The 23,450-nt window shown below is 36.7% G+C and overlaps 1 protein-coding gene across 2 annotated transcripts in view; it reads right to left on the bottom strand.

Moving 5' to 3' along the window:
- Window positions 1-23,450, bottom strand: part of LOC134796386 (fibronectin type III domain-containing protein 5) — a 152,919-nt gene that overhangs the window by 65,633 nt on the left and 63,836 nt on the right. For both annotated transcript variants that reach the window (XM_063768578.1, XM_063768579.1), the window contains exons 2-3: window positions 9,247-9,357; window positions 2,770-2,902 (exon numbers count right to left, since the gene is read on the bottom strand). In XM_063768578.1, the coding sequence (XP_063624648.1) occupies window positions 2,770-2,902; window positions 9,247-9,322 (209 nt within the window). In that variant the 5' untranslated portion in view covers window positions 9,323-9,357. The remainder of the gene's footprint in view (window positions 1-2,769; window positions 2,903-9,246; window positions 9,358-23,450) is intronic.

Raw genomic sequence — 23,450 nt, 5'->3', positions numbered from 1 at the left:
GTTCTTAAAAAAGTGTCAACCGCTCTAAGCAGTTATGTTGTTTTTGTAAACATCCCTTCAATTAAAATGGAATAAAGGAAGGTTCCAAATTCAAAACTGCATTAATGACAAGGGGGACTCAGGAGGATAGACGCAAAGGCCTGTGATGATGATTATAATATGTAATTTTTTGACAATAATATGTGTCCCGCCGAGTTTCTTGCCGGTCCCATATTGGGATACCCTCCTTCGATTTAGGAGGGATTTATCTTCTCGGGCAGAGGTGTGGTGAATCTTGCCCTCCAGGATGTTTAAACAGAATCTGTCGTGCCGTATCAGGTGGCCAACCATCTTGCCCCTTCTGTTAGCTATTGTGTGTATTGTTGTAATTTATAGAAACGTAAAATATGTTACAATTAATTCAACGCATTTCCATATGATAAAGTACGTATTTAGGTGTACATTATACCTATGTATGTAGGTATTATATCATTTGTTGTATGTTAAATTGTAGCAATTTATCAGGTCTGTATTCCTAAGAGTGTATACTCTGGAGGGAAGAAGAAAAATTGAGACATCGCTGAGTAGGCAGGCACCGTTACTGTAATTTTCACTTACAGTAATATTTTGTGCCAGATTTATGGCGAAAATTTAATTTGGTATCAATAGCGTCCTAATTTTTGCAGTTTTGAATTTGGAACCTTTATTTATTCCATTTTAGTTCAAAATTCGATTTTAATTTGTTCTTTTTAAAGGAACTCAGGACTTATGAGGATAGAACATCACACACTACATCTAAATCATCCTATTTAAAAGGCGCGATCACAAAACCCTAATTAGGTTTAAAGGATAATCAAATAAATTAATTCAGCAACACAAAACTCAAACATTTTACATTAATTGTACGGTTCAATTAGCGTAATTTGGCAATATAAAGCATTATTAATTAACGGAGTATAATGTTCCATTGTTCATCAAAACTCTGGTCGCTCGACATGACAAAAAGGATATTTCCATTATTTTCGTCGGTATTAAATAGATTATACACTGCACCTGGGTTTTTGTAAATATTCTGAAATAAAACTTAGTAATAAACGGATTATATAGCGTATAATGAATTTAAAATACATCCCGACGTTTCGAACCCTTTTCAGCATTCATATACCGTTGACCGCTGTCAATATTACAATGTGCCATACTACACACATACTTACAAAAATAATGAAACAAAAACTATAAATTTAAAGCTGTTAATACATGCAAAATGACAACAAAATGGCGGGATATATTTGAAATTCATTATATGCGATATAATCCGTTTACATAGTTTTATTTCATGAGTAACTATCGCGGTAACCGAGGACAAAGTAAACACCGGTTGAAAACTGGATTATATCATTAGTTTGTTAGTTCGAATGAATTTTAACATATAAAATATACCTACAAGTCTCAGTTCTACATATTGTTATACACATCGTACCATAATTGTAGGCCTCCCCTCCTTCCCGCCACTTGGCTCTGTCCAATGCACACTCCCGCCACTCCACACAGAATGTATCTATAAGTATCTATATGTTTTTTTTATTATTTTTCAGTCACTAAGAGATAAAATAAAAGTTTATTAAGTTTTCAGGCTAGTGTACAATCTCTTTAACACAACGGCCGGCTCGTAATTAGTACATTTTCCGCACAAGGCCGGAAACAATAAGCAGACAAAGTTCCACTTTGGGCCGCAGTTGCTCATAACTATCATATTTTTGGTCACTAGCGTTGCAAGTTTTGTTACGTGAAACTTTCTTGTGAAACACGGCTATTACTTTTTTCTTGGACGACCGTTTTATTGCCTAGAATCGTTCTTTATTTGCTTACTCGTATTTTAAATTATAGGTATTATTGGCACAGTTTTGGTTTCGTTAGATACACAATTAGTTTTTACGAAAAGCTACTTAATGGGCAAACGATTCTTGATTAAGTTTTCAGTACAGAAACCCCAAAGTTAGGTACAGGAAAAAATCATTATTATCGCTATTATAACTAGTTTTTAGTGTAGTTTTATGGTGTTATTAGGTATGTACCTTAATTAAAAAAAAACCGTATTTTTTATACGATATGAAAAAGCCCTACAAGCAATGATATAAATTAGATCAAATTTATGTTTATGGTTTAAATATATATAATTATATATATTGTGTATGTATATTATATTCACTAGTTTGAACTAGTTAGCGGTTTTTCGAATTGTGTGATTTTTGGTTATGTATAAACAATCCATAGGTACAGAATTGCGTACCTACCTACTTACTTAAAAATTCGTACCTATAGGTAGTACCTATATACGTCTACTCGTAACATTATATATAAATATCAAATTTCAAAATCTTAGAAACAGATATGGCTGTGCAAAACAAAAGTTTGGGATAACCGCATTGTTCTTAATATCTATTACATGATTATTAATCATCTTTCAACATTAAATTGTATAATCATACCGAAGCTTTGCAAAGAAAAAGACAGAGCACAGACAGCAGGAGGTCTAGCACGAGTGCACCGCGACAGTATCTCGCACGCAAGATAGATTATACCTGTCATTGTATTAATTAGAAGAATGGGTCTCGCCCACGAGATATTGTCGTAGCCCACAGGTTTCTTAGGGGCCCACTGATTAAGAGCCCGCCGGATGGTATCGGCCTCTCAGTTGTTCGGAACTGTCAAAAGTTTGTTCTAACTGACAGGCCGATACCGTCCGGCGGACTGTTAATCAGTGGGCCTCTTTAGGAAGCCGATCCTTACCTCGCGTCAGAAGGCTTATACGTGACGTCATACTTCTCCACCAAGTCCGCCGTGGTGGACCACGACACTCGCACCGTGGTGGGGTTTAGGAACGTCACTGTGATGTTCTCAGGTACCCCGGGACCCATTGAACCTGAAATAAATTATCATTTTAATATGTTTATGTTATGACAATAAGAACCAAGAAATCGTAAGTGCTGCTGGCTGCCACACTAACTTTCTTCGTAATTCCCTAGATCAACAACCTAAGATTTCGATGGGATTGAAGCTAAGATCGATCATCTTAGCAAAAGATAGGTAAATCGCATAATACTTAAAGTGTATTCATCATTACGTATCTTATCATGTAAACAAACAAACGCCAAATCTATAGAAAATCTAGACATCGTAATGTCATGTTATTGAGGTGATCCGTTCGTTACTGCGATTATTGATGAAAATTATATTTTTTCAGTGGTTATTTGGTTGATTTCAATACTTTGTGAGTTTCTTTAAGTATGCAACAACATTTTAAGTGATGATTATTGTGTGCCCCAGAGAAAAGTGTGATAATATCTCCGAGAAGTGTTTGTTTAGGTACATGAGAGGACAAGTAAGTATGAATATACTTTAGATATTATGCGATAAGGCTTATTAAAAAATAACGAATCCTTTGAAAATAACCACCCACACTCGAAATTTTATACGTTTTTAATTTATTTATATACATACACAGAAACAATTTCATCATAATATATTTCAATAAGTATTTTCTGTTTTGTGTATCATCAGATTCCTAACTTACTTAAGGAATTAACCCATTCTTGAACTCAACTTTGCAATTATAAAATATTACACATAAGAATCAGATTAATCAGATAATCTCGCTTGCTACCGTTCCATATTTCAATTAAAAAATAGTCTGAGCGAATTTCATCTCAACAAGTCACAAGTGTGAACAAAACAAACTAATGATTCCAAGAAACACGTCGCATAGCGCAGAAAACTTATAACAAATTGTCAAAGGTTTCGCAGTGGAATTCAAAAGAACATAAAATACCACGTATTTTTCTAGCAGCAAAAGAGAAAAAGGCTTTAAATTGAAACGGCTAATAGTGTTCGTAATAAAATATCTTTCGACATTTTCTTGGTGTGTTTTCACGACTACCTGAGGTGAAAGGTCTTGTATTAAAAACTCGTCTGTGAAAATTGAAAAGGTTCTTAGATCAAGTTGGTTTTGTGTAGTTTTATCAAATTGGTTTAAATGAGGTCGAAAGTACCTACTAAAAAAAATCAATTACCTATTAAAATAAATGGACCACAATCTTTTAAATCCTTGTTAATAAATATAATTTAGTCCGATTTTAAATATATAATAATTTAAACTACTTAGTCTGTAAACTAATAAGTTCAGAACTTGAAAAATGTTTTACTAATTAGCTTTACCAAGAAAATGCTTGTTAGATTTAATTAAATAAGCTCTCTGGCTAAAGTTTCATCACTGAAAAACTAAGAAAAAGCTCTGTTTTTCTTACGGGTCACTGTAAAAGTTTCAAGTTTCTTAATTTATAGGTGGCGCATTCCAGAAAAGTGTCGCATAAGAACGCTAGTTTTTTAACTATTCAGAATAATTTCTACTTTATACGTTGTCATATGATAGTGACAATCGTAACTATGATACTTGGCGTGTTATGTCACTGTCTTAAAATGCGAATTGGCATAAAAATCAAAGTCATACCATAGTCTAATAAAACATGGTCTTCTATTCCCAGAGTGACACAGGCCTACGTCACAATAACATGGCCGCTATATATAGCGCTATCGCATATTATCATATAGCGCTGTCGCATGATGACGTAGGCTTGTGTCAGTTAGGTGACCTAGAAAAGACGGGAATGGAGTACCAGGCGGAGTATATTATTATACCATGAGTCATATCTGGGGGTTTCCAGAAAAAATGGTACCATTTACTTTTCCCGAAAAATCATCAACTTTTGGGTTACTTAGACTCAGAATCACGAGAACTATTGAATGAGACAAAAAAATGTCCCCAGTTTTTCATACAAATTTTGGGAAAAATAACCCAAAAGTTAATGGATTTTCGCAAAAAAGTAAATGGTACACTTTTAAGTGAAAATGCCCACTTACAGTTTTCATCATTATCATCATTGGCCTGTAACATCAATAAGATGATGGTTTAAACAGCGCCCATAGTGCGGCACTTCCGCAAATGACTAGTACCTAAGTCCAATGCGAGAGCGGCAGCCGCGGCCGCATGCTGGCAGGAGAATGCCGTGCCCGGTGACGAAGGTGGGAGAGCGGCGCGCTGGTGTCTTAATTCTCGCCTAGTGTGAAGAAGGTTAAACCACGCTTCATCGTTTGCAACTAACCCCTTCACTCAGGCTCTTCCTCCAGTAGTCGCGATCTTCAGCCTCCCTTTCTTTACTTACTTAACATAATATTTATGAGCTTCATGCAGTCAAGCCTTTAACCAGTTCGTAGTAGTCGAACTCCGTACAGTCCACAAAATACGCAACAACCGCTTGTTAAATTGTTTTCCTATTTATTTCCATCAAACGAGCATCGCAATGAAAAACAAATAAAACGGGACAAATAAACAAGCTCAATCCACGACATTAAAAACCGTTTTTATTCAATGTTCATTTAGACATTCGAACTCTTTCGTACAATATAAATGGAAAAAAAACACATATTTATTTATAAACGAGTATTTGCCCCGAGGCTAGTGTTTGGTTTGATTTTAGTAAAGAAGAGTAAAAATATGGGTGCACACATCATACTCAAAAATATGTCCCATAGCTCTTATGTCAGCGAATTAAGAACTATGGGACATATTTTTAAGAAGTTATATGCACCAATATTTTTACACTTGACTGTACGCACATTGGCAAAAACAAACGAAATAATACCGAGAGAAAAGTAAGTATTATCATCAGTATGAGAAATATTCACAATTCTATCAAACACTTACCTACGCGTATTTCTATTTCATGCATGCATAAAGTATATTGTCTTTTACGCATACTTACAGCTTTTGTTACTTTCTATTTTTAATACATTGATGCACTCATATACTTGTTCAAAAATCTTGCAAATTTATTTTAAGCTACTCTTATAGCCGCATCGACCTCAAACTTTGCTAGTGTATACTATGGTATACTTAGTATAGGTAATACAAATGACAATACAGTAATTTAGCACCATCGAGCTGATATAATGATGGAGCCAGGATCGTGGAGTTCTTTGATGGCTACTAGTAGCCCCTTCGAGATTGGACTCGTATAACTCATATTGATTTCCAATTCAATTGTCAATTTCCATCGGCAAAGTGTCTTAGTACCCATGAATGTACTAAAAAGATTCAATCATAAATGAATTTGTCCCTCCTTCTAATAAAGTTAGAACTCAATATAATTGTTTCTAAAACTAAATTAGGACTCAGGGCTATAACCGCGAAAATCGAAGTTCACAAATTGCGGGCATCTTTCTCTGTCACTCTAATTACGCCTTCATTGGAGTAAAATAGAAAGATCTCCGCATATCACGAATTTCGGTTTTCGCGGTAGGCCCTCTTATCCTACCCCAAGGGTTCAGCTAGTTACGTACCTACACGTGCTCCTAAGAAACCCTCACAGGACTGATTTACATAAATCTGAATAATAACTTATTGAAAGCGGTTATAACTTCATGGCAAGGACCAAGTTTGTCTGCCATATTTGGGGAAGATGTTTAAATTGTACAACGGGACTTCGCGTATTTAAGTTTTAAGATTTACCTACGACGTTTCGAGGACGGCGTTGTCCCCGTGGTCTCAGAGAAGACTGGCTAAAGTTGACATCAACGTCTTCTAGCCGCGCGAGTTTTTCGAACTACCCGCACTTGGTCTTGTTTATCGGTTTGAACGTTTTGCGCACTAGGGATAGGGAAAAACTAGATTAACTAGAGAACTTCTCTTGCCATATGTCCAGCCCATTTCCATTTTAACATTTTTACAGTTACTGATATATCCTTAATTTTAGTTTTCTTTCTAATATCTGTCAGTCTTACTTTAGTAAGTGGGTTTTACTTAAATAAGTGGGATAGAGAGGTAGCGGAATGGTATCCTAGAGATGGAAAGAGGAGAGAAGGGAGACCAATAATGAGGTGGTCGGATGACATCAAGAAGCATGCGGGAGTAAATTGGATTGGGACAGCACAAAATAGAGAGCTATGGAGAGAGCTGGAGGAGGCCTATGCCAAGAAGGCAGACTGAATAATTAATAAAAAGCAATGACATTCAAAAATATATTTATTAAAATTATTTAAGGAAAAATGTTAATATAAATGAAATGTGAACTAATTTAAATGTAATATGTAATGAACTTTATTTTTTGGTCAATAAAGGCTATTCTTATCTTATCTTATCTTAACTAGAGAACTCGATAATTTAAATACTGTGCGAACTTCCTGCCTCGCACAGCTAACCTGTGGTATGAACTGTCGCTCGCGGTATTTCCGGACCGATACGACTTTCAAACCTTTAAGAAAAGAGTATACTCCCATCTTAAAGGCCAGCAATGCATGCGTAACCACTCTCCAGGTGTCAATGGGTGACGGAAATTGCTTACTGTCGAGGCTAGGTAGTTGTGTAAGATTGTCCCATAATATTTATTTATTTATTTAACTTTATTACCTATACCAGTTACTCTGAAATCACAAAAAAAAATCTGGTCTCCAAACATTGTGGCGAACTTTACGGGACCCTATTACTAAGACTCCGCTGTCCGTCCGTCCGTCCCTCCGTCCCTCCGTCCGTCCGTCCGTCCGTCCGTCTGTCTGTCACCAGGCTGTATCTCACGAACCGTGATAGACAGTTAAAATTTTCACAGATGATGTATTTCTGTTGCCGCTATAACAACAAATACTAAAAACAGAATAAAATAAAGATTTAAGTGGGGCTCCCATACAACAAACGTGATTTTTGACCGAAGTTAAGCAACGTCGGGCGGGGTCAGTACTTGGATGGGTGACCGTTTTTTTGCCGTTTTTTGCATTATGGTACGGAACCCTTCGTGCGCGAGTCCGACTCGCACTTGCCCGGTTTTTATTTGTAATTGCAAGGTTGTTCTTTGAACAAAAGTTGCTCACAATAATGAGTACAGTCGTGTACATAATCTTGCGGCACCTAAAAAAATCACCACGTAAATATAGTAATAAGATAATGTATAAAGTGTTACTTTTGTCCCCGTTCTCCCCTATATGCAGAGATACAGTAGATGTTATATACTATGTTATATATTTCACCTAAATTGCCTTTTGTTTACAAAGTGCTTTTAAATTAGGTATATTCATATTGTAGAAAACCCGGCCACGGCTCTCGGGTGCTTTTACCGCAGAAAGGGAGAAATGTTTTATTTAGTAACGTATGGATGAACTTTCCCGATAATCTGTTAGAGAGGAAGTATTATTTTCACCTAGGCAGCTTAACTCATGAAGAAAGAAAGCATTAAGCACGCAAAATCGTTCTTAGATCAAAGAAGAAAATCACAATATTAAAAAGTTCCAGTGCCTTCAATTTTTCGTAGTATGTATATCTTTTTTACACGTTTGGACAAAATGTTTTTATGATGTATTTTTAGGGTTCCGTACCCAAAGGGTAAAACGGGACCCTATTACTAAGACTTCGCTGTCCGTCCGTCCGTCCGTCCGTCCGTCCGTCCGTCCGTCCGTCCGTCTGTCACCAGGCTGTATCTCACGAACCGTGATAGCTAGACAGTTGAAATTTTCACAGATGATGTATTTCTGTTGCCGCTATAACAACAAATACTAAAAACAGAATAAAATAAAGATTTAAATGGGGCTCCCATACAACAAACGTGATTTTTGACCAAAGTTAAGCAACGTCGGGAGTGGTCAGTATTTGGATGGGTGACCGTTTTTTTTTTTTTTTGCTTTTTTTTTGTTTTTTTTTTTTTGCATTATGGTACGGAACCCTTCGTGCGCGAGTCCGACTCGCACTTGCCCGGTTTTTAACTTCACTGTAATGTTTAGACCATGAGATCTAGCCAAGATGACAATTTTATTTTAATTTTCGACAAAGAGAAGTTGAAATAGAGAGTTTACTGTCATGGTAAATTTACTGCCATCTTTCGACAGAAGATTAAAACTGTTAGAACGCCATTTGACTTTGATCATTATTCTTTCGCTGATATGTGTTAACTTGTTCAATATTAAATATTAACGCCATCTACTCGAGAGTAGGCTGAAGGTTATGGCGCTGTCGCTCGAAAAGATTGCTGTCGAAAGATGGCAGTAAATTTTACGGTGGCTACATAATTTACTTTGACAATCCATCTCTGTACACTCTATTCTCTTTGGTTTTGATTAGCGTTTTCTATTAACGATTATAATCTTGGCTGGGCCCTAGGCATAGAACTCGCAGTAACCAATATTGGTTTCACTACAAACTAGAACTAACAAATAATACAGTATACTAACCAGCGTTAACAAGTCGTAGCAATATGGATAGCGCGACGGCGAGGGCGGCGGGATGCGCGAGCGGCGCGCGCCGCATTGCGCGCCCACCGCACTGCTCATGCCATGCCGTTCCTGGAAAGAGAGCAATGGATTAGGTACATTAAGAGTATCAACCAACTCATAATAATTAAGTGACCAGTTTTTATCTGTTATTAAAAATATAGTTAAGAAGGCAAGACGGCAACTAACGAACATTTAGGTAGGAGTTTCTCTTAACGTATTCACTGCCAGGGCGAGTACCTACTTGTATAGGCGATAGGTAATGTTTTTTTCCGCTTTGTAGCAAAAGGCGCCTACACTACAACACTACAACAGAGAACCTGCTTAGTCGTTTCGCTGGCAGTGAATGTGTTAAACGCTATTACGGTAAGCAACGTTTGCAAAAAGGTATATACTTCATATTTTCGTTGGGTTCAGTTTTGTCAGTACGTAGGTTAGGTACCTACTGCTTCTGACCATTGTGTATTTATATTAAAAAAATAACCAATCGAGAACATTCCAAATGCCGTAACATGAGTCTTTAGTAGAAAAAATTTCATAAAAAATCCAAATATTTCCTGGCCTTTCCTTTCAAGTAAATAACTATTACTTGACCGGTCATAACCGGTGGGCTGTTGATGTCAGAAACTTGAATTTAACTAAAAGATTTTGTAATTATTAACCTCCAAAAAATTCAGCCGACCCTTATTTAATGCAAGTAGGGATGTTCCAATTAAATAGGCTAAATTATTTTAATGTAATCTGTAAACAAGCCTACAGTCTTCTTCAAACAACCAAAAAAAAACAAGGAAACATTTCAATCCGGTCCGCGTCAGCTCACCGAGTTAGGTTAATTAAAGTACGACAAACACCATGGCTTTGTGAAATTAATTTCTACTCGTAATTAATTCAACGAATACCCTCGTGTTTGTGTGTACTGGGTGTGACTGGTGAAGGATGACTCACGCTAGACCGGGCCGGGCCCGTGCCGAGGCCGACATGTCATTTTCTATGACGACGATCGGTGATCACGTGGTGCTTTCCATAGAAAACGAAACGGTCCGGCTAGGGCCCGGTCTAGCGTGAGTCATCCTTAACGGACAGGGTTTTATGGTTGTATGGTTTGATTAAAATAACGAAATAATTATCATATTAATTTCTCCTTAATGTTACAATCAGGGATGTAACGGATGTGGTTTTATCGGAACCGAAAACGGAAACAGATGTTTTCAATTTAGTTTAACGGAACCGAAAACGGAAACAGAACCCAAAACGGAAACGGAACCGAAAACGGAACCGGAACCAGAATCGGAGCCTGCCTTTTTAACGATGTAGTCGTTTTCCCCTTTCTAGAATAAACCTTCAGACAAAGTTTACACTTAGCCGTGTCCCCACTAACTTCATCAAAATAGTTTCAAATCGAACTTGATTTCGGCTTCATTCGGCTTTTTTTTACACACTAACATTCACCACACACACTACACACAGTCAGTAGTCAGTACACAACAGAACACAACCGATTTTAATTTTAATAACACGAATAAAACAAAGTATACAAACAAACAACAAATTAGCGTAGCACGTGGCAAGCGGGGTGATGAGCGAATGACTGGTATGAACCTGTTTGTTTTTGATGTACGCCGCCGCCGCGCGAAGCATTGACATCCGTTATAACTTCCGTTTCAAACATAACGGAACCGGAACAGAAACGGATGTGTAATACCAAACGGAAGTTCCGCCTTAACGGAAACGGAACCGGAGCTCCGTAACATCCCTAGTTACAATCACGCGGCTTAAAACTTTTTAAAGCTTTTTAGGCTTAAGCCTGCTATATTTCTATAAAAAATTTAACACACAGTTTTGCAACGAAAACTGTGTTAAAGTTTGTCGTACATTTGCCATAAGATATATCGCATATAATTTCAGAACATGCAATTTACTATACACATAACATAATATAGAGGCGTGTTCAGATATTTGGAACACCTTGGCCGCATCGATATACATATATAATGTCGACTGTACCCACGACGTTACTGTTTATGTCCCATAGTTCTTAATTCGCTGACATAAGAGCTATGGTGTCCCATAGCATAGCATAGTCCCATTTTTGAGATTATTTGTGCACTCATATTTTTACTCTTGACTGTACTGTATCTTGATTCAAAATAGTAATATGCATCATAAATGTAGTTAAAATAAATCAATTACCAAATATTCCTACCGCTATTAAAACCGAAGGTTAATCTAGTGAAAATATTGACAATTATCCATAAAATGAATGCACGTATTCCAAATACGCAGACACTCAATCCCAGTCACTCTGTTTACGTACGGAATCACCCACAGCGAGAGCGGACAAAGCGATCTCAATAGCTCGCTATCGTGTGTTGTCTCGCCAGCTTTTGTTTCGCTGTGAATAGTTTCCACACAGATTGGTCCGATAAATCGTTTTACACAGCTTGAATGGTAAATTTTCAAGGATGTAAAGCTACTGTAAAAATTAACTATTTCGCAGTTATGAAGGTATTTGTGGTTTCTTAAAAATGTCGTTATTGGCACCAGCGGGCTCAGCACGGTTCCATTTTTATCGACTATCACTATGCGCGTCCCTTTCGCACTTACATACTTGTTAGAATGTGACAGGCATGGTGACAAGGGATAAAAACGCGACCGTGCTAAGCCGCCAGGGTAGGTACAAATCACGCACACGATAACATGTCATAAATGTATGCCAGCAATATCTTAGAATTAGGAAAACGATATTATTGTTATGCTAAGTCTCGGCCAACTCACGATTTTTAATCGTTAGGGTAATACCCAAAATTTATATACTAGCGTCTCGAGTCGACGTAACTGCAATGTCAAAACTTTATCCATCAAACTTATATAATTAGGTTTTGCCTTAAACACGATGATACCATAGCAATTATGTCGTTGATGGGATACATTAACATAGTTTAGTCAGAAGTTAGGGTACAGTCAGCGTCAAAACGAGCGGATGAAACAACGCGCCTAAAGTATCTGCCATCTGTCAATACAGTCATATCCAACTAGATATAAATGTGTACAGTTTAATTGCATTGAAAAGTATCTGTTACAGCCTAATTGTTCTAGGCACATATAGAGACATACCTATCTATTTTTATTATGCTGTTAGATAATAGTAGAAATTTTTGACGTATACTGATCCGCTCCTTTTGATGTTGACTGTAGGTACCTATCCTTGTATAGAGGGCGATATCAAAAAACGGAAAAGACAGTCTAGGGCGATTGTGCACTACAATGAATTTTATTGTCCGGCAGTCCGAGTTTTTACGGTCCGATATGGCACGCCATTAAATGTATATAGTAGTAGTGCACAAGCGTGCACTAGACGTAATTTTACCGTCCGACATTTTACTTTTCGCCATTCCGGACAGTTTTTTTCCGGTCCGAGATGACAGCTATGAAAAACGTGTTTATGCTTGTGCACTGCGACTGGAATTAGTATTATTCATGACTTGGCCGGGCGGGGGCGGGCTAGGGGGGGTGTGTGTTTCATGCTACTACGCCGCACCTGCGAGTAAAAAGACGGACAAGTGCACAAGCCAATCATCCGTTTTTTTCATGCCATATCGGACCATGAAAACTCAGACTGCCGGACAGTAAAATTCATTGTAGTGCACAATCGCCCTTAAATCGTCAAAGGTAAATTTTCCTCAATTCTTCAGAAAGAAGCTAACACATTTTTTGACGAACTGGTTTATAATTTCCTGATCTTGGTCACAACTAGGTCACAATAATCACGAGTACAATAAAATTGCTGCTTTAGATAAAAACCCAAAGTATATTTCTGTCTTTCAAAACGAAATGTAGGTACCTATTTTTATAAAGAAAATGTTTAGGTAAGGATTTTACATTTACTTTGACATAAACATTACTTTCTCACAATTAACGCAGGTAATTGATATTATATTGAATTTGAACGTCCAGATATTTAAAGATAATTCAAGTTGTATTATGAACTTTCGGGCCCTGAATAATATAGAAGAAATAAAAACGGGATTACACAAAAGAGCAATATTAGGCACGATCATATTCGCCCAATTTGGTAAAAATAGCCCAAAAGCACGGCATTACCCTGTAATGTGACGCAATAATCGCACATTTTATTTTAGCCCAATATTACGGAGGTAATAAAATCAAATTGGTCGTGGCATGGGCACGCGAAAGTGTGGGGTCAAGGGTAAATAAATACTAAGTTAGGTCAATTACTGCTATAGGGAAACTCGGGGAAATATAAAGCCTAAGTAATATTCAGAACTAGTAACGGTCCTTCTGCCTAGCAATGTGCCTAAGATAATTTTCAAATAAGTCTTTGGAAAATAATCATTTTTGGTACAAGCTTTTTTATTAAGAAGATATTGATGTCAACTATTATAGCCAGTCTTCTCCGAGACCACGGGGACAACGCCGTCCTTCCTCGAAACGTCAGAGGTAAATGTTAAAACTTAAAAACGCGATTAAGTCCCGTTGTGCAATTTAATAATGTTTAAGAATCGTGAAAGTTTAAATCAGTGTTAAGCTTTTTTCTGTCTGACAATACTTTTCTTTCCACGGGCAACTAATACTCATCGAGACAATTCTAATAACATCAGACACAATTAGGTTAGGTTTTTTTTATCACAGAAATCTTATGGCCGCCTCCTGTCTCCTTCTGGAGTATTGATGATCTGAATATATTGTAGGTATGTATGTAGAAACTCTTTATTGTACAAAACACAAATTTATGGCACAGGATAGGATATGTACAGGTATTAGAATCATATTATGCATTACATAGGTAACGAATTTATAATTTATGTAATAAACAAAAACAAATAACGCCGAGTAATAACAATAAAAAGCTTTTAAAGTTTTATAACTCTGAAATTTCGCGGTTAGACGTTTCAACTTTCTAATCATCGTTAGGTCTTGTTTTAACAAAGTTTGAAAACAACGAAAAGGTTTGAAATTGAGGACGAACAAAGCCTACAAGAGCCCTACAAAATTAATGGGGGTACAGTATTTATAAATTAGGGTAGAGGCAATGTAGGTATGGAATAAATACGCTGATGTGTATTTCTAGAAAGTTCCATGGTTTGGGGAAGTTTTTTTGTTATTATACCAAGTCATTATGATGATGATGGTATTTCTTTTATCCCTAATCAGGGATATAGGGCTCTCAGAAGGGATTTCCATTTTTCGCGGTCCGGCGCGGCCTCGTCCAGCTCCGCCCAGCCGAGGCCAACTGGTGCAGACTACTTTTCCACTGTGCGCCTCCAGGTGGTACGTGGGCAACCTTGCCCTCTTTTTCCGGGAATTTCCCAAGTCAGCCCTTGCTTGGATAAGTCATAAAGTCATAAGGAAAATTTATAAATAAACATGGTGAATGCTTTGATACGTATTCAAGTTCAAAATTTAATATTAACAGGCGGCTTAGCACGGTCGCGTTTTTATCCCTTGTCACCATGCCTGTCACGTTCTAACAAGTGTGTAAGTGCGAAAGGGACGCGCATAGTGATAGTCGATAAAAATGGAACCGTGCTGAGCCCGCTGGAGGCTAATGCAATATTGAAGTTTTTATATTGATTTTCTAATTGCGTTGTCCCACTCTTACACAGGAGCGACGTGTTTAAAGAACTTTAGGTTAAAACAACATTATTACTCATAAAGAATTACAAAAATCAAGAATCACATGAGAAAATTGACATTTTAAAACTAAGACTAAGCATACAGTGTATACATAAAACATGTTATTTAATTCATAGTGGGTAGAAATGTATTAAAAAATACTTATTATCTACTAATAAGGATCTGTTATCTAAAAATATCGCCTTAATCTGCAATAATATCGTGACGATTGTAAGACTAATGAACATACGATACAATATGGATTACGACGTAAACTTACTCAGCGGGTATTACGAAGCCATACATGAAAGTGGTGAACAAATCGATTTTACGCGGTTCCCTGTAATTAGTTCGTCTGTGACAATCAATAGTGTTTATAAATGAGGACGCAAAACAGTGGGATACTATAGGTACATTTTAAGTGCCGTAAAAGCACCCAATATAGTCCAGCAGGCGTATTATGGATGGCTTTATCCACGTGATAAAGTAACCGTCACTTCTTAACACCGCGGGATAGAAAGTGACGGACACCGTTTTATCACGCTGTCACGTAGACAAGAACGACCATCATATCCGTACTGGGGCCCATTTCTCGAACGGTGTTAGTGTGTTGCCATGGTAACCCATACTAATTGACAGTTCGTGGACTACTTAATAATATTAGTCTAATACCGTTCGAGAAATGGGCCCCAGTAGGTATAATCATAGAATTTAAGTTCAGTACCATATCGTATCTTGTCACAGTGTCAATCAATATGAAAATCGCTAGGAACCTGATACTAGTCACTGTGAAAAGGTACGGTACTGAAATTAAATTCCTTGACTGTACTACTACTATGGTTCACAAGTTCAATCTCTACTGTAATAGTCGCACCTGAACGACTATATTTGACTTACCAGTTGGGAGTTTTTGGATTGTAGTTGGGACTTTTACGGTAGCTAAAACGTTTTAGTAGTCAAAGCAATTAGGTCCCTACAAAAAGTACTATCAAAGTTCTTGTCGATTAATCGAATTTAAACTGTTGTGAGACATAATAACATTGAATAATTTTACGGTTTAGACTCACTTGTTTTTAGTCACTCGCGCGACATGTTTCGGAGAGCCTAGGTCTCCTTTCTCAAGCACTAAGGGTAACATTCAAGTTCTGACCGCAGCTGCACTACTAGTACGAACGCGTCGGTGTTATTGTCGATTTCCATAGTAAAATGAATGGTAGTGCTGCTGTCGTTTGAAATGAACTGTCACCTTAACAGTGCGAGCTGTGCGAGCAGCGTTCACGCTGAGCGCCGCAGTACGCGACTGACTAAAAACAAGTGTCTAAACCGTAAAATTATTCACTTCTTGTAGATTATATCTATCATAAGATTAGATCAGATCAAACTAGATTAAATCGAACAGGATCCACTACCCGGAACATCAAGATCGTGAACAATCCTTTCGAACAACGAACTGTCCATTGTAAAGTCCGAAACTTCTCACTCGAACATCAAAGGTTGTGTCCCTTTTGTTTGAAAGGACCGGCTTATAGGGCTGAATGATTCTGAATTGTGAATTAAGATAAATTGAGAACTACGAGTTAACCACAAATCAAAGTGTATTACATATTATTCTCAATAACACCTTATAAAACAAAGTCCCCCGCCGCGTATGTCTCTGTATACGTATTTATGTTCGCGATAAACTCAAAAACTACTAAACGGATTTTCGTGCTCTTTTCAATAGAGTGATTCTTGAGGAAGATCTAGGTGTACAATTTGTTAAGGTTTTGTGTAACTCGTGCGAAGCCGGGGCGGATCGCTAGTTGACTCTATAATTAGTTTATACTCACAATTCTGCACAACAATAAAATCACTTCGTGAACAAATAATAATAGCGAAAATAGATCGGTACAAAAAAACTATTTTCCATGATACAAAAGATTATCCAGGATAGATAGATATGATAGATTATCCTGTGAATAGTAGGACAAAAATAATTGGAACACTATACTATGCTCATTCTTATTACGTTAACTTAAACGAATAATATTCAAGGCATCGATAAACAAAGTAGTTCAAGAACAAATAATATTACTCTCTTTAGATCTCCAACAATCGTGATGGAATCTGGAGCATAAGACAAGTATCCTCTTTATTCACGCTCCATAAAATCTCAAAACAGTAGGTACTCGCTTCGCGACTCAAAAATACAAAGTCTCCTAAAACTTACAGCCGTATTCGAACAATGAGATACGTCAAATACTAGATATTGAATCGATATGGATTGGACATGTCAGTGTCAAATAAGTGTCAGAATTGACGTTTCTTCAAACAAAAACGTCACTTTTGACACTTGTTTGACACTGACATATCCAATCCATATCGTTTCAATATCTAGTATTTGACGTATCTCATTGTTCGAATACGGCTGTTAGTAGAAATATTATAATTTATACCCTTAAGACTCTAGTTGGTAATGAGTAAGTATGGTAACGTATAAAAGTGGTATCACACTGCACGAAACTCATATATTATTAACGCTGAAATATACGTATTATGTGGCGAACAGGTATTTGCCCAGTGCTTGTTTGTCAAGGGCCGTAATAGGTGTCTTGGGGTCGCATTGTATATGAGGGCAGCAGGGTCATGACCTTTATAGATTATTCTTAGTGTTTACTGTGTAAAGTACTATATTTGCAGTTTGTGAAAGTTTCCTTGTGTTCAGGATATAAATTTACTGTTGGTTCACAGATTTAGAGGTTATTACTTTTTACGATTTTTGCTCATCATTCAAATAGCTAAATCATGTAGGTACATTTACTTTTAGACACTTAAATATTTCTTCGTTTTTTAACCGCCTTCTTTTCAAATATTCTTAGATGCAGAAATACTGGCGTGGAACTGTATCAATATTTTCTAACTGTAGGTACCTACCATTTTTTTTGGACTATTCGCACTTGGTTATGACCTGTTGTTTAACTATGCTTGATTTGCTGTAAGTAGGTATATTAAATTCTTGTCTAATAAAGAATATTTGTATTGTATTGTATGATTGAGATTGTCACTTAGTCTACAATCAACGTTCCGACACCTGATAATTTATAGTACCTATAGGTATGTAGGTACCTAAGTGGTTTGTAGTATGTAGTAGTGAGTTTTAAATCCATGGGTTAATAGTTGCCTAACAATAAAGATTTTTTCATTTCATTATTATTTTACGCCTAAATTTGCTGATCACTGAATTTCACCAAGATGAAATTTACTGGCCCTGATTCTCGACGAAATTTCAATCACTTTGACAAGCTCTGATTTGTTGCGAGAGGACTTTTAGTTTGCGGTGATTAATCCATTAGTATCAGGTGGAAGAAAGAAATAAATGCTTTATTTTATGCAATTTAGAATTTAATAGTTGAAATAATAAATAAAATTGATTTATTATACACTTTGTAGATACTTTTATACAATTTTAAAGTTTGTAGCGAACGTAATAGGTCTCCTGGGGATTGCATGTTTCAAGGCGTACAGTCTCACGACCTCTAAAGTTAGTGTTTAATAAATACCAGTAGCTATGCAAACTTTACATTTACTTGTAACTTCCACGTCCTTGTTTATACGGTAGAAATTTTAAGTAAGTAGAAGATTTTTTAAGGGAAATGTTTATTTAATATTCATATTAGAGTTATGAACTTTTATGATTTCAGTTGGAATTGGGTTAGTAATAATGAAACCTTTAACGTAAAAATAATAATAAAAAACTTTACGAAATTTGTTTATAAGCCTGCGCTGTGATAATATTGCCTAGAAGTTTAGATGTCATATTACCAAAGAAAAAGTTCCCAAAGCCTCGAGGGCCTAAAGCTGGAAACGAACCAGCGTCCTCAGCAATCGCGATAGATGCCTAAAACCGCTCAGTCACCAGGGCCACAGAGGCATGGGTCGAATTTTCTATAGTAGGTATATGCCAACAATCCCTTAGCTTACGATCTTACAGTTGTTTTCGGCAATTTTCCAAGCACTTTTCTCAGTAATGTCCCGTCACTACTCGACATTAATTGACAAGAAAAACCTGAAAGAAAACGAAGTTGACTGAATATAAAGCAATCCTCTGGTTTGGAAATCGTTTTATCGCCTTTACTTTTGTTTCAATTAGAGGTTTTTAACGAGTTTAAAGGCTGGATAATAGAATTTGATGAATAGAACTTGTGGTGTATTGATTTACTGTATTTTGAATAACATTTAATTAATCAAAGCCTTGCAACTTTGATCCACGTACTCTTACGGATAAAAAAGAGCGTGGATCGGATAGGTGCGTTCGAAATGTAACAAAAACAAACACTTTTAAGCCAAATTTTTCTGAAAGAAAACTTTTCAAGTTTGCTTTCTTTGTCATGTAAGCATTTTTAAAGATTATTTCCAACACCGGCAAAGTTTGAACCATATTATTTTTCGTGGAAATGAGCAAACTTCTGCTTGCCGAAAAATACTTTGTTCTTTGTCTTAGCCGGAAAATCTGAGATAAAAGTGAATATAATTAATTCTCATTTTCATTATCCTGATAATTTTACGTTTAAATCTTGAGATAAATTATGAATCTTTTAGTTAAATTTTTTGATACGTCAGTTTCTCATACCTACTCGTATTTGCTCAAACTACAAATTCTGGACTCGAAGTTGACAATGGTTTTTGTATTTATAAAGATGTTTGTTTTGTATTTGTGAACACTTAGATTAGACTAACCCGATTAGATATATTTGATGGCGACTATACGAAAGTTCTCCATTAGGCTACGTTTACACAAACTAAATAAGTATAGTTCTCGCACCGTCTAAATGAGCCCTAAGCGTAGAATATTTACCTCCCCGCTCCGCATAGAATTTTCCCATATTTTAATGCGCTAAAAACATGTCGGAAACTCCTAAACTCGATTTCACTCGTAAATTTATTGCCTACTCGCGGTATATTAAATAAATCGAGCAAATACGCCGCGTTTATTTACTTTCCTTAAATCGATTTTAGGCAAATAGAGGAGGGTTAAGCCGCGTTGCACGATACAGTTACACAGCATAAAACTTTTTTTAAATACCGTTCGCATATATCTTATTTTAAGAGAAGTTTCATATAGATATAGATAAATTTTACGTTAATGTTCAAGCCAAGTTTCATGTAAATTAAATAAGTAGGTACATATGTCGTTTTAAAATGACGGCGAATTTTCTATTGTATGGGAGCGGCTTTCGCGATGAGTACGTGTGACTCTTATTACTGGCAACTCTTTGCCCGATTTGAACTTTAAGATACGTCAATTAATAGATCTAGAAACGATATGGATTAGATATGTCAGCAGTGTCAAATGTGACGTTGCTTCAAACACAAAACGTCACTTTTGACACTGACACATCTAATCCATATCGTTTCTAGACCTTTTAATTGACGTATCTTAAAGTTCGAATCGGGCAGTTAAACTCTGTCTACAGAACTTAACCAAACCTCACTTCCTCGAGCCAGACATTTTCAATTTAATCTCATTCATCTTGTAAAACCGTCTTCAAATATTTGATGAAGTGATTGCTATTTCAATAAAATGTTTCTTCTTCACTTATAAAAGCTTTAAGATGCTCTTTCCTTTTAATGTATGGCAGTGGTAGGAGCTTTTGAAATATACTTAACTTCTGAGGGCCTACCGCGAACCACGTTCGACGTGTTGCCTCTCTGCCGCACTTGTAAATTCGTACGTAAGTTTGACAAGGAGGCAACACGGCGAACGTGGTTCGCGGTAGGCCCTCTGACCTCGATTCTGTGCGCGTTAAATACAAATTATGTGAAAAGCCGTTGGGTACCTAGACACGCCTCAATAGCATATCTAATTTGTATGAAAAATAGGAAGTCTAAAGACTTCACACTTTTTATAAGTTATTGAACAAAAGCAGGCGTGGCTCACTCCGCGATTTCGTCGCTTTGCTACAGGTAGCTAAAAGTACATCCGTTCGGCCCCAATTTTGGGGTTTGCCATAAGCCGCGCGTGGCGCTGTCGCCACCTAGCGGCCATATCTGTGCTGATCGTAACAGACGCGTTTTGTTAGAGAGTGATTCTTCTGTACCTAGTACTATTATTTATTCTGTGACAAAAGTATCACCGTTTTAGGAGTACAATCCTAAATAACATTCATAATTGTTACATATTTGCTGTGACTTATTTTTAAATTATTTCTAATTAATTAATTAGAAATAATTTAGTTTAATTTAGTTATTTATTATATTGTAAAATGACCTGTAAAATACTAAATTTTATTAATAAATATCTGAATCAGGATCTGAGGCCTACTTGCAGACTAAATTTTTGAATTTATATTTGAATTCGAAATCGGAAATTTGCTGCTAGAGAGCCTGTATAAATCAAATCAATCACGATCACAAACTTATCTTTTCAAGTAAGTATTACATAGTACAAGTATATATAAAATAATATAAATGATAATTTAAACTAAATAGGCAGGCGTTTTAAATAGTTTCTAGTTTTAATTTAACTAATTTGTGCTTTCGCCGAACAACTTGTGCTATATTTCAAATTTTAACAAGCAGAAACGTCTGCGAACAATGCTATTAAGCTTAGAATAAATTCAAAAGTGGAAAAATTACTGTCTTGGATGAGACTTGAACTCACGGCCTCTGGATTGATACTCCAGCGCTCTGCCATCTGAGCCACCAAGACCTCATCCATAGCCAGCCAATCTTTCCACCATATTATAGGTCAAGGGGACCATAGCGACATCTACCGCAAGAGTGTTACACTTCTTAAACTTGTGCTATGTTGCTGCTAATAAATAGGATCAGTTTCTCTTTTCTTAGCAGAATGTGTCTTAAAAAGAAATAGATTATAGAAATAAGTCCTATAGATAGATATAGGTGGCCGTGACCGTCGTAATTTTCTTTACCGTTGTGGTATAACAAATAGATAATAATATACAGGTTGGCCAAAAAATAAGTGCATTCCCGTTGCCAGGGAGGTTTTGGGATTATACTGAGCAACTTTTAGTAAAAAAATTAGGTTGTTTCATACATTTTGGCTGGTCCATTTTTGGATTTAAGGTAAAAACAATGAAATTATATCGCGGTAGACCCGTTTGTGTAATTAAATTATGTTGCTCAGTATAATCCCAAAACCTCCCTGGCAACGGGAATGCACAAATTTTTTGGCCACCCTGTATAGACGCACGAGTACATACATGCTTCATTTTTATTTAAACATATATCTATATTTATATAGAATAATCTTCTCAAGAATGTCAAGATTGTAAAGCAACAATGATTGAGCCCTTCACACCCTTGAGCGACCCAGACCTTTGATCGTAAAATCTTATACATGGACAAAGACAAGTAACAATACAGACTGGTAGCTATTGAGCTTTATATAATATACCTAAATACTAGCGACCCGCCCCGGCTTCGCACGGGCACAGAATAAATAATAGTACTAGGTACAGAAGACTCACTCTCTAACAAAACGCGTCTGTTACGATCAGCACAGATATGGCCGCTAGGTGGCGACAGCGCCACGCGCGGCTTATGGCTTTCCCCAAAATTGGGGCGGACGGATGTACTTTTAGCTACCTGTAGCAAAGCGACGAAATCGCGGAGTGAGCCACGCCTGGCACGGGTTAGCAAATTATACACTTAACCTTCCTGTAGAATCATATTAATAGCTGAAAACCCAGGAAGTTTGGGAAAAATGTTAAACGGATTTCATAGTGATGTTAATATAATTTTTATAGGTCTATACGGATACGCCGGTTGCGGTATGTATTTACCTACGTCAATATTACGGTGATGACAGTGGCCATCATTATCACACCTATTCCTGCTGATCTGGAACCTCAAGGAATGGCTTGTGGTGTGCCTGTGGTATCTATGATAAATCTACATAATTTAAAAGAATAACGAGCGACTCTCGGCTCGATTCGGAAAATGAATTTGATTTCTACTAGACTTCAACAAGTTACGATACGGATAATTTAAAGATATTGTAAGATAGATATGTCAAATTTGACGTTTTCGCGATTCTGGAGGTCCTCTTGAACGATTTCGATTAGTTATGACTTAGATATCCAAGTCACATCTAGGCGATATCTAATGTAGATCTAGTTGATCTCTAAATCGTCTAAAGATCTTGTGATTATCTCGAAATCCGAAGAGGTTGTACCACTTTGGTTGTTCCACTGTATCTAGGTTGACAGTCTTCAATTTTTACTAGTTTCTGTTAAAAGTAACATACGTGAATACAAAGATTTTACGCATCGAAACCTTTTTTGTGTGATGTAACCTATACGAATTCGATCCTCAGTAAAAATACGAGTGCGTATTTCTCCTTTTATTATGGATTATGTAACTTAGAAGGTTTCTCGCCATCTGAGGTCCAAGGTGAATTTTAAGTGTACAGGGGGACATGCTCGCCGAAATAATTTGTCGCATTATTTTTTACGAAAGTAACTGCTATCTGACTTTCCACCCTATATTCTTTAGTGCAGCAATAATTGACCGAAGCGAAGCGAAGGTCT

This window comes from Cydia splendana, chromosome 13 (genome assembly GCF_910591565.1).
Source record: "Cydia splendana chromosome 13, ilCydSple1.2, whole genome shotgun sequence".
In the NCBI taxonomy this organism is placed as follows: Eukaryota; Metazoa; Arthropoda; class Insecta; order Lepidoptera; family Tortricidae; genus Cydia; species Cydia splendana.
This window is presented reverse-complemented; position numbering and strand designations above follow the sequence as displayed.